General features: G+C 41.2%; 1 protein-coding gene across 5 annotated transcripts in view; it reads left to right on the top strand.

Moving 5' to 3' along the window:
• ttll7 (tubulin tyrosine ligase-like family, member 7) overlaps nucleotides 1–15239 on the top strand; it is a 69159-nt gene that overhangs the window by 15043 nt on the left and 38877 nt on the right. For all 5 annotated transcript variants that reach the window (XM_034881877.1, XM_034881882.1, XM_034881881.1 and 2 more), the window contains exons 7-9: nucleotides 4532–4748; nucleotides 6588–6752; nucleotides 9491–9649. In XM_034881877.1, coding sequence (XP_034737768.1) covers nucleotides 4532–4748; nucleotides 6588–6752; nucleotides 9491–9649 — 541 coding nt within the window. The remainder of the gene's footprint in view (nucleotides 1–4531; nucleotides 4749–6587; nucleotides 6753–9490; nucleotides 9650–15239) is intronic.

Genomic DNA, 15239 nt, shown 5'->3' with positions numbered 1-15239 from the left:
TGGGAAAACCGGGACAAAAACACAGGGAAGGCCAAACAGGACAAATACCCCAACAAAAACCCCCAAACCATAACAATTATGCTTCTCAGCTCAGTCCTTTACCATCACAAACCACTGGATGGATCTAGGAAAAGTGGCCAACAACACAAGTATCCTAAATTGTCTCTAAAATAAACCAAGTAACTGATTCTAATGTTCTATGTATGAGCCATAACAACTACAGTGGTGTGAAAAAGTGTTTGCCCCCTTCCTCATTTCCTGATCCTTTGCATGTTTGTCACACTTAAGTGTTTCGGAACATCAAACCAATTTAAAAAATAGTCAAGGACAACACAAGTAAACACAAAATGCAATTTGTAAATGAAGGTGTTTATTATTAAAGGTGAAAAAAAATCCTAACCATCATGGCCCTGTGTGAAAAAGTGATTGCCCCCTAAACCTAATAACTGGTTGGGCCACCCGTAGCAGCAACAACTGCAACCAAGCGTTTGCAATAACGTGCAATGAGGATTTTACAGCGTCCTGGAGGAATTTTGGCCCACTCATCTTTGCAGAATTGTCCTAATTCAGTTACATTAGAGGGTTTTCGAGCATGAACGGCCTTTTTAAGGTCATACCAAAACATCCCAATAGGATTCAGGTCAGGACTTTGGCTAGGCAACTCCAAAGTCTTCATTTTGTTTTTCTTCAGCCATTCGGTGGTGGACTTGCTGGTGCGTTTAGGATCATTGTCCTGCTGCAGAACCCAAGGTCGTTTCAGCTCGAGTACACAAACAGATGGTTGGACATTCTCCTTCAGGATCTCTTGGTAGACAGCAGAATTCATAGTTCCTTTTATCACGGCAAGTCTTCCAGGTCCTGAAGCAGCAAAACAGCCCCAGACCATCACACTACCACCACCATATTTTACTGTTGGTATAATGTTCTTTTTATGAAATGCAGTGTTCCTTCTACGCCAGATATACTTGGACACACACCTTCCAAAGAGTTCCACTTTTGTCTCATCGGTCCACAGAATGTTGTCCCAAAAGTCTTGGGGATCATCAAGATGTGTTGTGGAGAAATTGAGACGAGCTTTGATGTTCTTTTTGCTCAGCATTGTTTTTCTCCTTGGAACTCTGCCATGCAGGCCATTTTTGCCCAGTCTTTTTCTGATGGTGGAGGCATGAACGCTGACCTTAACTGAGGCAAGTGAGGCCTGCAGTTCTTTGGACGTTGTTGGGGGTCTTTTGTGACCTCTTGGATGAGTCGTTGCTGCACTCTTGGGGTAATTTTGGGCGGCCGGCCACTCCTGGGAAGGTTCAGCACTGTTCCATGTCTTCGCCAATTGTGGATAATGGCTCTCACTGTGGTTCGCTGGATTCCCAAAACTTTGGAAATGGCTTTATAACCCTTTCCAGACTGATAGATCTCAATTACTTTCTTTCTCAATTGTTCCTGAATTTCTTTGGGTCTCGGCATGATGTGTAGCTTTTAAGGATCTTCTGGTGGACCCTACTGTGTCAAGCAGCTCCTATTTAAGTGATGCCTTGATTGTGAACAGGTGTGGCAATAATCAGGCCTGGGTGTGGCTAGAGAAATTGAACTCAGGTGTGGACAACCACAGTTATAGTATGTTTTAACAAGGGGGGCAATCACTTTTTCACACAGGGCCATGATGGTTTGGATTTTTTTTCACCTTTAATAATAAACACCTTCATTTACAAATTGCATTTTGTGTTTACTTATGTTGTCCTTGACTTTTGTTTAAATTGCTTTGATGTTCCGAATCACTTAAGTGTGACAAACATGCAAAGGAACAGGAAATGAGGAAGGGGGCAAACACTTTTTCACACCACGGTAATTTGACACTCAAAACAGAATTCTACTATTATTTTACCTGTGCAAAGGTCAAGCCAGGATAGACTAAAATAAAGTGGAAATGCCAAGTGTTTTCAAGTTCAAAAATTCAAGTGTGATGGGCTTTACAAATAATTCTGTTTGATAAAATAAAACATAAAGTAAAAGGTAGGCCAGAATGTGAAATATTATGACCTGGCTAAAATACAGAGTACTTTAAAAATTAATTAGTTTTTGTTTTGCAAATAGCACAGAGCTCACTTGAACACAGCTCAGATTGCAAAACATGTATCTAGTATTCTTTTGACTTCTAATTCTTTGACAACCTGATCCCTGAAGTGAATATGTGAAGAATTACTTTGGAGTGCATTCATCACTGGTACCAATAGGTGGGGATATTGAAGTACAAATAGCTCAGTGTGCTTCACCTCTCCCTCTTATTCTCTTTGAATTTGTCCTTTCTGGTATAATGTGAGCATTACTTATAACTCCATGCTGCACTAAGCCCTTATTTATTAAAGAATAAAAGGCACCAAAGGCTGAATAATAGCAATACATTAAGAATATGAAAGATGATAAATTTTGCTCGACCACTCAACGGCGGGCGACTCACAAGATTAGATCTTTCTCAATTTTTTTTGCGTGGTGTGACACGGCAGGAAATTAAGTTATATCTACCCCCTGTAAAAAAAAAAAATCCGTCGGCCAACTAAATGAAATTATTGTTTGTGTCTGAAGCGCAGCTTGTTATAAAGGAAACAAAATAAAAGCGCGTGCAGGGCTTAAAAAAAGCCACATACCCTCCGGTGCCAAATTAAATAGGCAGGGGAGAGTGGGCCGTGATTATCTGACACCTCAGCTCATCAATCATGTCGTCTTCTCCTCAGCTACTCCTCCTTGACTAACTCACACCGTTAACCCTGTCCTCATCAGTCAACTTGCTGTCTGCCTGTTAGGCAATGTCGGTCAGCCTACCATCAACTTGTACCTGCTCTTTTCTGTTCAAGCACTGTGATAAGCAGGCCAATGAAATGTTTTTCTATAATACGGCAGTATTTTAGTTGGCGGGAGCAAGTGGTGTTGAGGAGTGATTGATAAACCTGACAGTACCAAGAATATCACACTAAGGCGGATATACAAGCTGGGAAGGTGTTATCAAACCTCTGAAGAGACGACCACTGAACTAAGACCATAACCTGAAAGGCAATACCTGATCCCAGGTAGGCGTAAGTTACGACGTCAGGTACGCCGTAGGGTATGCCGTAGTGTACACTGTAAAGGTGAATTTGTAGGTTACATAACAACAACATAGGCAACACTGTTACCATTTTACTTATGTTCTGGCTGGGACAACATAGCGGAACAATGTTTGCACTCTGGTGACTTGGTGCCACAATATCTTAATACCTCAAACTGTAGTTTTTGAACAATCAAATCCTTACATCTTGGCCAAATATTGTGTGGTGTGTCTGCTTGCATGTCTGTAAGGGAGCCTTCCAGGCTGTGCATGTAACCATTTTAAGCCAAGTCCGCCTTAACTTTGCGTGATAGTAAGGTCAGTCACACTGCTTGTACATAGTGGGAGATTGTTTAGGAACGACCCCTCACCCTCCCTGCACACATGCATACACCTACACATGTACGGAAAGACATACAGTACACTCTTTGACATTCACAAAGTTTTGAAAGTATTGCACCTCAACCTCGCGTGCACAGCCACATGGATGCACACAAACTAACACAACTCATTCTAGAGTTGAGCTAGCAATGGCCTGTGTACTATAAGGCCTGAGTGCCAGTGACATGAGACCAAAGCAAAGGAATTAGAGTGGAGGTCAAAACAGAGCGCAATGTCTGCTCCTATTAATCCACAAAAAAAGACCCTGCTACAGCATTTGATGCACTGTGCCATTCAGACATTGCAGAGTTTGGCTTCAGAAAATCAAAATGTTCTCCAGATGCTCGCAGAGTATTTCTCAGACAAAACAGCATTTGGGTTGTACCAGTTTTTTGTACATTTATTTTTTTTAACAGTTTTATTTAGATGATCAGGTAATAAGTAACACAGGTTTTGGAACATTCAATGCCCCTCAGAGCCAAACAGCTTGTCCTGCCCAAGCCAGCCTTGAGGCATGCTGAGCACACACATTTCCATATGCTTTCATTGAAGGTTCTGTATCAGTGGAAGGTCACATAAATACCAAAATGGCTCTGACCCTTTCACTACTAAAGGCTGAACGTTTTCAGTGTAAATGTAAGAGTCATTCCATGCTCACGGACACATCTTCTCCATCTGATTGCATCTATTGCTCTTCATACAGTACTTGTACTTTTTAGCCAGTGCTTTGAAAAATGAAACGCGGCCAAAGTTCATCTTTATGATTTGAAGAGTGAAAGTATCAAGGCAGATGTGGCACCCCAGTAATATGTCCCCAACTTTTTATGATGATTTAAAATGAAATATTTTATTAAACCCATTCAATCTGTATACTAGTTGGATACATTTTGTTTGTTGCTTCAACAGATATGTAAGACAGTGCTACTGTCATCAGTCATGTTCATGGTCCCTGCTATTCTGCCATCTATCATTTTTTTTAATTATCTTTTTTGTCTTTACTATGCCATATTTTATTAGGCTGCTGATGACACCCCAATTTCCCCCCGAGGATTAATAAAGTTTCTGTCTATCCAGGATCTCGCTTATCCGTAACTGTGAGAAGCTGCCGGCCCAGGAACACTTTATCGTTCAGGAGTACCTGGACAAGCCCTTCCTGATGGAGGGCTACAAGTTTGACCTACGCATCTACATCCTCGTCACTTCCTGTGACCCACTTCGCATTTTTCTCTACAATGACGGACTGGTTCGCATGGGCACAGAGAAGTACCATGCACCCAGTGAGGCCAATCTGGTGAGTCACAGACGATAAAACTACTAATAATAAAGATAATTGATGTGTTTAGGATTTTCAGAGTAAAGATAAAACGGCTTCACATAGACTTGGAAATGCACAAAATGGACGTAGACACACACCTTGTAACTTATACCAGGACATGCATCTTTATCTGTGTGCCATCTGTGCAGAAGGTCAATTTAATGAGTTGTAGATATACGCACAACTGTTCATGGATTTTTATTAGAAAGTACATAAAGTTATCTAGTGTATGGCCAATCAGGCGTGTCAGAAATGCCCTACAGACAGATAGTAGAAGTAGATTCACAGAACAGTGTATTTTCCATCCATGTCTCCTGTAATATCAGGCCGATTATATTTGCCTTGAGGTTCAGGCACTTTCTGAAGCACAGTCTGTTGCTGATGATGGGATGTGCACACACACACAAACACAGGCACACACACACACACACGCGCACAAACACACGCAGAGCTTCATATGAAGCGTGATGCTTATCTACAATATGAACACACGCTCAGCTAGGCATGCTGGACCCCTCCTGTGACACAAATGTGTATTGTCTTACCCAATCTTTGACACATGATGGAGTGAGTCATGCCATATAGATGGATGTTCAATCCCACAGAGAGTGGCTCCCAGACAGCCATCATGGGCTGAAACAGCCTCCGGTCACAGCGTTATTACCTTGTAGGCTAAGGACAAGGATGTATTGTCTTCAACTGTGAGAGATAGTGTTTCAAGAGAGAGATACTACAGGGGTTACACAATGGCTCGTTATAATCAACCACTCAATGCATTTTAGCCATACTCTGTTGGAACTACTGTATGGGGCCTGATGGCTTTGACTCCTCTTATAACTGAGTAATTGAGATTTTGGTGATCTAGAAATGCAAGCTTGTTCTGCTGTTGTACTCATTTCCTATCAAAGAGTATAAGAACCATTTTTAGAATAGAGCAAATTCCTATATAGCAGAACGAACTGTTCTTTACTTTTCTTACGGCGACATTTCTTACTCATTTAGTTGTTGCCAAGGGACACATTTGTGATGTTTTTGCTTTTTCCTTTATTCTTGTCTACCCATATTACTTAGGAGAACGTGGGTATGTGCACTGTGGGGATAAAATCAACAACCTTGAGGATGTTGTTTGCTGTGGTGATTATCATCACTGACAAAGGTATAATTACACTAAAGAGCACTGGCACAGGTACCACAGCTATTTAAGTACAACATACAGTGTATATCTCTATTGCACTTGATTCAGGTTTTTGTAGCCATAAGCATTAGATTGTGATTGTCCTGGACAACTCTCAGCTATAAATGCATCTAACTGGAAGCAGGAAGCAGGTAAAAAAAGCTACATTTTTTCATCAGCTCAGTAAATAAAGGAATTCAAGAAGAGAAAGATTTTTATGCAACAACAAACAAAATATGCCATCTGGTGCAAATATGATCTGCTGTTGCTATGACATTCGGTTGTGAACGTTGTCAGAGCTTAAAGAAGACGTTTACTTGTTTTAGTACACTACAGACCTTTGACTCAGCAATCTATCACATCTGGTCACATTGTTATTAGATAAGCTGTATTTTTCTGTTTAAAGAAAAGGACCAGGGCTTTTTTGTTTAATGATTTAGATGATGGAATATTCAACCTCTAAAATCAGACTTATTTCCCTCAGATCTCTGTTTCCATGTAAGAGCAATCCAATGTAATAATTAAATAAAGCTAGAAATCTTGAGCCAGAGACAGCTATGAATATGCTCATTGATAATGTTACACAAGGTTATTTTTTACGTGTTAACACATAACCTCCTAACTCCCCTTTGTCTCCACAGAGCCAGCTCTACATGCATCTGACCAACTACTCAGTCAACAAACACAATGAGAACTTTGAGCGAGACGAGACAGTGGACAAAGGCAGTAAGAGGTCCATCAGTTGGTTCACTGAGTTCCTGCGCACCAACGACTACGATGTGGCCAAGTTCTGGGGAGATGTCTCTGTACGTGGGTAGTCCACCCAAACAGACACAAACACAGAAACACAGTAAAATGCAGACATATTGTGCCGGATGTGTACTTGCGTGGAATGACAACAACACACCACAAATGCAAACAACGCACACATGCAGCCGTAAGTGTAAACTGTAAGCGTAGACTCATAGTGTATATACAGATGCTCTTGCAACTAACCAACACACCTTGCACAAAGAAGACAAGCTGACCCGCGAAAGGTTTGATATGATTTGTTCTGACAGTAATTCTGTGAGCTTCAGAGCTTTGTTTAACTCCAGGAAGAGCTCAGTGAAAACATCATTCCAGGAGGTTGAGCTCTTCCTATCTGCCACTACTCTCAACTCATCCAAACAGCTTTAACTCGTTCTCGGTTTTTCATCAAAGTCCTTTATACCTCCTGTTCCTGATTCATTCAATTTTGGAACTTATACCCATGCATCACATCACATCATATTTCCCCTGTCTTTATGTTACTACTCTTTTAGTCACTACTTTCTTTTCTTTAGCCCTGTTCTGTTTAAGTTCTTTTCTTTTTCATTCTTGTTGACCTTGACTTTTTGTCCTGCTGTCCGATGTCATTTGGCTTGTATGGCCCCTCAGTGGTTGTTCTCTGTCTCACCTTCTGTTCAACTTCAAAATCAAATCCCAATGGTTATTATATTCGCAAGGCAAGCTTTTTTCATCAGTGTTCACTTTTCTTTATGTTCATGTTGAACAAAGTGACTTTTAAGACGGTTGTGAGTCTGTTGTCCTTTAAGTTCTTGTTTCAGGATAGTTTGCTTTTCTTTATTCTCCGCTCTTATCCATCTTGTGTGATTTCTCTATAGGCTTCATTTTGTCAAGGCGATTTAGTTCAATTTTTCCACTTCTCTTTACTTCAGTTCCTTTTTATCTCATCTTTCTTGTCTCTCAGTGGTATACCAGAGTGTCAGCCAGACCGTCCCCTCTCTCACCATTTTTGTATGTGCTCTTTCCTCAGAAGTTGCACTACTTTGGTGTTAGTGCTGTCCGTTTGCACTTGCACACTGTGTTTTGTTTCAACTCTGTATTTATGCTCTTGCTCACTCTCCTCTCTCATTCTCTTTTCATCTCTCCTCTTACATTTTGGTCCTGTACAGACCATGCAGGCTGCCTTGACTCTTCCCGCCAACGGTCACGGTCAGAGTCAGAGTCAGAGAGTTTGTTTGCCAAATGATTGTCTGTGGGGGTTAAGAATATTGTGTATGTGTTTTTCCCTCTATGTTTTACTATGTCTTTCATATTAAGGCAACATTGGGGACATTCTGATGATTCCTCATCCTTTTTTATGGAACTTGAGGGAAAAAAAGTGATTAGCTTTGTCCTACAGGGCTTTAGAAAATAGTTTTTATAAAATTAGTTGTTTTTTTCTTGTTTATAAACATATTTTAACAGAACAATAACATTTGGCACGTTATTACAACCAGCAGAAACTTTTTCAACTGCTTTTTATCAGTTAGTTAGTTTGATGTACTTTTATTTGTACTAGAAGTATGTAAATTTACTTACAAACTTTGCTTGATCCTGCCTGTTTTTTGAATATCAGCCATCCTGTTGTCTCTACTACTCTACTGTTGTCCCTGAGATAGAAAGAGAAGTGATGCTATTAAAACAGAGATGAGATAAATTAATCAAATATGCATACATAAAGTAGCTACAATAATATACAAATGTATGCAGGGAAAAAGTTAAAATAATTCAAAGAGGCTTATTAAAAAACATTTCAGCCCAAAGCTAACAAAACACAGGCACACATGCACAGTGCTAGGCAGATGCCTGTGCTGCTGGGGGCTCAGGAGTAAGGAGGGAAGTAATGGGGGCAGGGACAAACACACACACAAACACACACACACACACACACACACACACACACACACACACAAACACACACACACACAAGCCAGTACTGGGGACTTCAGGCATAAACAACAGTAGTGGGAGCAGGTGTTTGTTCTGGGCAGCCTGTGGGTCAGAAGGGTGGATGGATGGACAGATGGATTGAGGTGTGTGAGCGACCGACAGATATAAAAAGGAGGGGGGCTGCCACCTTATCAGGCCAGGGCCAGACCTCTTGCACCCAGCAGTCAGACTGGAGTGGGCAAACTGTAGGCCAGCAGCACTGTGTGGGACTTGACTGGTGAGGGGAAGCTTTGTGCAGTGTTTGTGTGTGTCAGAGTGAGCATGTTTACCCCAGCTGCACTGTGGGAGTAGGCAGGCAGGTAGAAGCCAGCAAACATACGTGCAAACACACACACAAACACAGGTTGGGGGCCACACAGATGGACCATAACCAACATTGGTGAAAGTCAGTGTGTGAGTGAAATTTAAAATGTTCTGTGCCTGTAACACTTTCTGTTTCTCCCCGGATTTTATATTGAAAGCATATTTTGAGACACAGAAGAATTAGATGTAATCCTACCTCTTTAAAGCAGGTCTGTAGGTTACAGGTCTAGTATGTGTCATAATTACTCCACTGTCACAATGTAGACCTACACCTTAAGGTTGAAGCTTTTATCTGAAGTCGCAACCTGCAATTAAAGCCAAAGTTGTAACTGCAATATTTTCAGACCTTTAATCAGCTGTTATAAAGATATGCAGCTATGTCGTTTTAGGATGAATGCAACTGACAAGAAGAAAATGTAAGATTTGTGGTCTCTTTGTCAGCTCAGCTTGGTGATTCTCTCTCTTTGTGTTTGTGTCCCGCCAGGAGCTGGTGGTGAAGACTATAATAGTGGCTGAGCCCCACGTGCTGCATGCATATCGCATGTGTCGCCCCGGCCAGCCACCAGGGAGCGACAGCGTCTGCTTTGAGGTCCTGGGCTTTGACATCATCTTGGACCGCAAACTCAAACCCTGGCTACTGGAGGTACAACTCCGTATATGTGTGTTTACATGTATGCTGTGTGTAAAACGGCGACGTAAGTGTGTTTCTCGTTTTTTCCTAGGGATTTCTACTCGGCCACTGCTGTTAAAACACTGTGTTTTCCATTAAATTTTTTGCCATACAAAATAGAAGTGTATTTTAAAGGGAGTGTAAAGGGAGAGTATCAATTGGGATTTTAAATTTGTTAATTTTTTATTTTGTGAAGTATATTATCTCCATCTTGATAACATTTTTTGACTTAAAAAAATATTTAAAAATACCTAAATTGAATTTAATTCTGTGACTTATGAAATTTTATTCAAGGTCGTAAATTTGTTTGTCAGTCAGAAAGACGAGGGCTGCAATCTGTGCAGTCTCACCTGTCTATGCTGCTACTAAAGTGACAGCGATTCCTAAACTGAAGTAATGTGGCATCAGCAAGAGAGAGCGTGACGTTACCCTGCACCGACAGAAAGCATAAACACACACTGATTTTGCTTACAACTCTCGTCCTTGGTGCACAGAAACACACAGAAACACCCACACAGTCTCAAGTATGTATTTCTCTCCCCCGAACACAAGCAGAGACACATTCTTATGTAAAATGAAAGGAACGTACACAACCGAAACTTGCACACACAATAACATGCATGTGTGCATCCATGCACACCCATATGTGCAAATGGAATGCATGCATACACAGCTGCGTTTTAGATAAGACAAAGACCCCTCTTCCTCATACAAAGGTACACACACACACACACACACACACACACACACACACACACACACACACACAGGGTAAAAAATATAGGTCAGAATGGCAGGTTGACTGGCAAGACAAGTCATTCAAGAGATGTATTCAAGTTCAGGGTCCAATCCAGGATTTCTGTCTCACCGTTTTGATGTCAGCCAGTCAGTTAAATTGTGACCTAAATCCTTTAACCCAAAGTGGCTGAGCGCCTTTCCTCCCCTTCCCACAATTGACTCACGGATGGGAAATGCCTCTGGGATAATTGTTTGTTTTTCCCCCACCATGATAACCCAAAATAAATCTTGCGATTTCCAAAGCTTCTGATTTGGAGAAAAGTGGCATTTGATAGTTGGTTGGTGTTTTCAGAAGAGTCATCGTGGAATTAGGGTGTTATAATTACCTGACTTTGTTTGTGTGTTTGAGAACTTTTACTATGACAAAAGAATGTACAAGAGAGAGCAAGAGGATGGTGTTACTTTTGACTGCTGGTACACTGTGACAGTATATGTTTGTTTGTGTGTGTGTGTGTGTGTGTGTGTGTGTGTGTGTGTGTGTGTGTGTGTGTGTGTGTGTTTGCATGTGTGTGTGTGTATAAGACATGGCAAACAGCCGTGAATGCAGTTGTTCCACTCCAGCAGTAATGATCCCCCCTGTGCTACTAGCAGTTCTCTATAACTCTCATCAATTAACATCACACACACACACACACAAACTAACACACACACTCACACTACCCTGCTTCTCTTTCACGCAACATTTACAGCAACAATAATTTATCTCCCAAATTCATCTGATTAGTCAGGGGATAGTTGCAAGCATAGAGACCTCTTTTCAAATCCTTACTGCGTACGCTGTCAAGCCTGAAAATAACTTCATTACCACTTTTTAGCCTATCGACGTTAATTCCTATTCTGCAGGGACGCCACATGCAGCCTGGCCCATAGGCTGGTTGCCACAAACAGTACCCTTTGGCAAGCCCTCAGGTCCAAATTAAATTTTTAAGCAAATCATTTTGCAGCATTTTGTGGTAAACTGAATGTATTTCACTGCATTTCACCATTTTTATTTGTTATTTCTGTCAACCTCTGGTGTCCCAAAACACTAAAAATTGTGTTAGGATTTGCAACACAATCTCGGCCTTACAGGTTTGTTTTGAATTTGTGGACTTCAGCTCTCAGGTTTCTTTATTGGTGTCACTGTGAATTATGTATGCCACGCCTCGTTGGGGCTTTACCCAAGCTGCTGTTCCGACAATGTCTTCCTCTCTTACTCTTTAAAACGTCAAAGCTGGTTTTTGGACATGCAATCTCGCAGCCAGGAAATGAAAGTTCAACCAGTGTAAACTGAAAACCAGATGGATACCTGAAATCTAGATGGGATCATGTATAAGAGACTGTCAAATTACATTAATTCTGCCCTTTGTTTTTATATTTTTGGCTGCCATTTTGTGCCAGTGTATGTAGGAGGCTGGGGAGGGAAAAGAAACACGATTGCTTCTTACATCCTCCAATTACACATTCAGAAAATAGCCACTGTTTTTTTTGGAAAAAACATTAAAAATAGTGCAACGCCAAACTCCGGTGATTAGAGTGCAAACTCGCCTCTATCTTGCCATTGCAAGAAAATATCTGTGATACAAAATAGAGGACACCGGCTCTTTGTAATCCGACAAGCACAAAGAGAAATCACAGCAAATATACTGATAACGAATAGGGATACTCAAGAGGAACAACCCACAGACCAGCACACACCTGCTAAGTAGCTTGTCACAGGGGTGAAAACAGAGAAGGCAAGAGTGATACTTCTCAAACCAAGGCCAGGCATCAAACAGGCACACTGTGCTCAGAGCAAGAATAGAAGGTAACAAGATAGAGACAGGCTTTTGTGTGATCCTTATCTTAATTCAGCAGGGTTTTCAACACAAGTTTTACCTCCTATTTACATTCAAAACATCAGCACTACATAGGCGCTCACACACACACACGCACACACACACACACACACACGCACACACACGCACACACACACACACACAGTCACACACACACACACACACACACACACACACACACACACACACACACACACACAGTCTTGCCCAAATGGCGTAACCCGAGACGTTCACTTTTATTAAACTAACCCAGACAGCATCTGTGTCTCGTATAGTAAAGTCGTTTCATTGAGCTGTGATCTTTGCTCCACACAGATACACACACCCGCGCACAGTCTGCTTAGTGCCAAGGCTTTTGCTTTGAGAGCTTTATTGAGTTTTTTCTTTGTCTTTTAACAGCAAAATAATAAAAAATATAGCTTGACAACAATACCATTGAAAACATAATTGATGTAGAAATAAACATTTACTTTAGCTCAGAAACTGCGTTATGATACGGGGGGCAGTCTCTAAATCCAAAGTGATTCATAAGGAGTACATTTACTCAATCCCAAAATATAGCAATGGGACAGAATTATTACCCCTGCACCCTCCTCTCTCAAGTTTATCCAGGGCCCATGTGCTGTAAGCCGGCATGACAAATAACGTCAAATGAAGTAAGGAAAATGGGAAACAGAATTACTAGTGGTTTGGTGGGTGATGTGCGAGGACAAGAAAAATATATACAAACACACAAAATAACTATTCCTTTAAATGCTCTACCCCTTGAATCTGAAACAGAACCCAACAAAGAGCACAATTCCTTGTTCTTATGGGGTCTTGATTGGTGTCCATGGACCACAACACAAGGACAGGTAGATTGTGACCCAGACTCATTACAGGCTCTGGCTCACTTAATATTTTAATTTGCTAACAAAACTAAAAACTAAAAATGTAAGATGGTCCACTCTAAATAGGAAAAAATTAGTTAGATATCTTCCTAGTCTATGAGAATCTGTTTCTATAGTGTCAGGCAGCAGGCAGCTCAAAGGCAGGTCGGTCTGCTTTGAGGGCCAGTCAGTGTGTGAGGATACACATTTGGGTGAAATGAAATTAGTTAGTGTGTGTGAACCTATGAGGTCTACATCTGTGTGTGTATGTTTTTGCCTGCACCATAAACACATACTCTATGCACTTTGAAAGCCACCATGTCCAACTGAGCGTGTTTCAGCGTCTTGTAAATTTGTCTACTAGCTATCTGTGTTTGTGTGCGTGTTTGTGTGTGTGTGCATCTGGATGTGTGGTCTTTTACCCTCTGAGAATTGTGCTATGAGGTGTGTGTGTCTGTGTGTGTGTGTGTTTTTGTGTGCGTGCAGCATTCTGATCTGCCTACCAAAACAATTCAAGCCCACAGCCCGTCTTTTTATCCAGTCAGAGGGACATGGAGGAACCCTGCTTAAAACACAAAAACAGACCAATTCAGTATATAACGGAATAAAGAGAGAAGTAAGAAAGTTGTTTGTTAACTTTCATAGCATTCTGTCTGTGACAGTTTAGTATTGAGATGGCATTGGACACAGGAGCTTAGGCAGCTTCATTATTGATGGTTGCAACTTAACAACCATCTTCTCATCCATCTCTTTTCCTTTCTTCCCCTCTTGTCCTGCCTGTTCAGGGCGGCTTGTGCAGAGTGATTGGCAGCTAATGAGGCGGGCATGGTTAGGTCAACCGTAGCACTGGTTTGTTTGTGTCTCAGTGTGTTTGTGTGTGTGAATGGGCATTATGACAACAGACCAACAGACTGCAGCTGGACTGTTCCCCTAAGGGTGGTGGTTCTTCACCCCTTCTCTCCCTCCCTTCACCACTTCCTGCAGCTTTCCTCTCTTTCTGTGCTCTGTCCCCGATTGTTTCAAGATGAGTTTGGTTTGCCTATCCATCCCTCAGAGTCAACATAATCCAGACTTCCTTTTCTTTTGAGTGCAAGTGTGCGTGTGTGTGTGTGTGTGTGTGTGTGTGTGTTTTTGAGGAACAATCTGCAAACACATACACCTATTTAAGGACAAATAAAGGATATTTTTCTCTCTCACATCCCGAACACACATAGAGACTGCACATGAATTACAACTACTGAAAATACTGTTAATTTCTTGTGTGGAAAAAATAGTGCCTGAAAAGTCTTAATTTAAATTCTATTTCATTTGTGCAAATTTTACATTCCTATAGCTTTCCATAAAAGTGTAAAGGGTAGCCTTTCAAAGCGTAGCTGTTTTCCTCTGAGTTTTAGAAGAAGGATTTAGAGGTTAGCCTGCCTTTCAGTTATTTCCTCCGGAAATTACAGAAGTGTTTTCTACTCCCTACAACAACCGAGTTGAACATTATTATGTATTCAGGGTGATTAAGGAGGAATTTTCTTGCTACCTGTGCTCTCCAAATAATTTTCATCCCCTTATGATTACATTTTTCTAGCGTGAAAATGATGAAAGAGAAGAATACATACAGTTTGATGTACTCAGTTATCTTTTAGAGTCTCTTGCACCCTTCCACCTTTCATTCTCCTTTTGCCTTTGATTAGTCTTTGGCACTTAGTGGGATTCATTCTTATTTAAGTGTCCATGTATGTCTTCCTTAGCTCTGTGGCGGCGCCTTTCTCTCTGTGAACTCTAGGTGGCAGTAGTTACCTACAAGCCACTCTTTGGCTTATAAGAGGTTTATTAAAGAATAATTAGAATGATGTATGGGACTGTCTGTCTCTATCCACATCCATTTTCCCCCAACATGACTATTTCATGGAATAAGTATCAAATTAGAAGCGCACAGGCCTTGTATGTGGGGCAGTTCAAAACACCCCACAACATTTAGTCATTTATCATCAGGCATGTATGGCAGCATCAGCAACCGTGTGTGTGTGTGTGTGTGTGTGTGTGTGTGTGTGTGTGTGTGTGTGTGTGTGTGTGTGTGTGTGTGTGTGT

The sequence above is a fragment of the Etheostoma cragini genome, chromosome 9 (assembly GCF_013103735.1).
Source record: "Etheostoma cragini isolate CJK2018 chromosome 9, CSU_Ecrag_1.0, whole genome shotgun sequence".
NCBI lineage: Eukaryota > Metazoa > Chordata > Actinopteri > Perciformes > Percidae > Etheostoma > Etheostoma cragini.
This window is presented reverse-complemented; position numbering and strand designations above follow the sequence as displayed.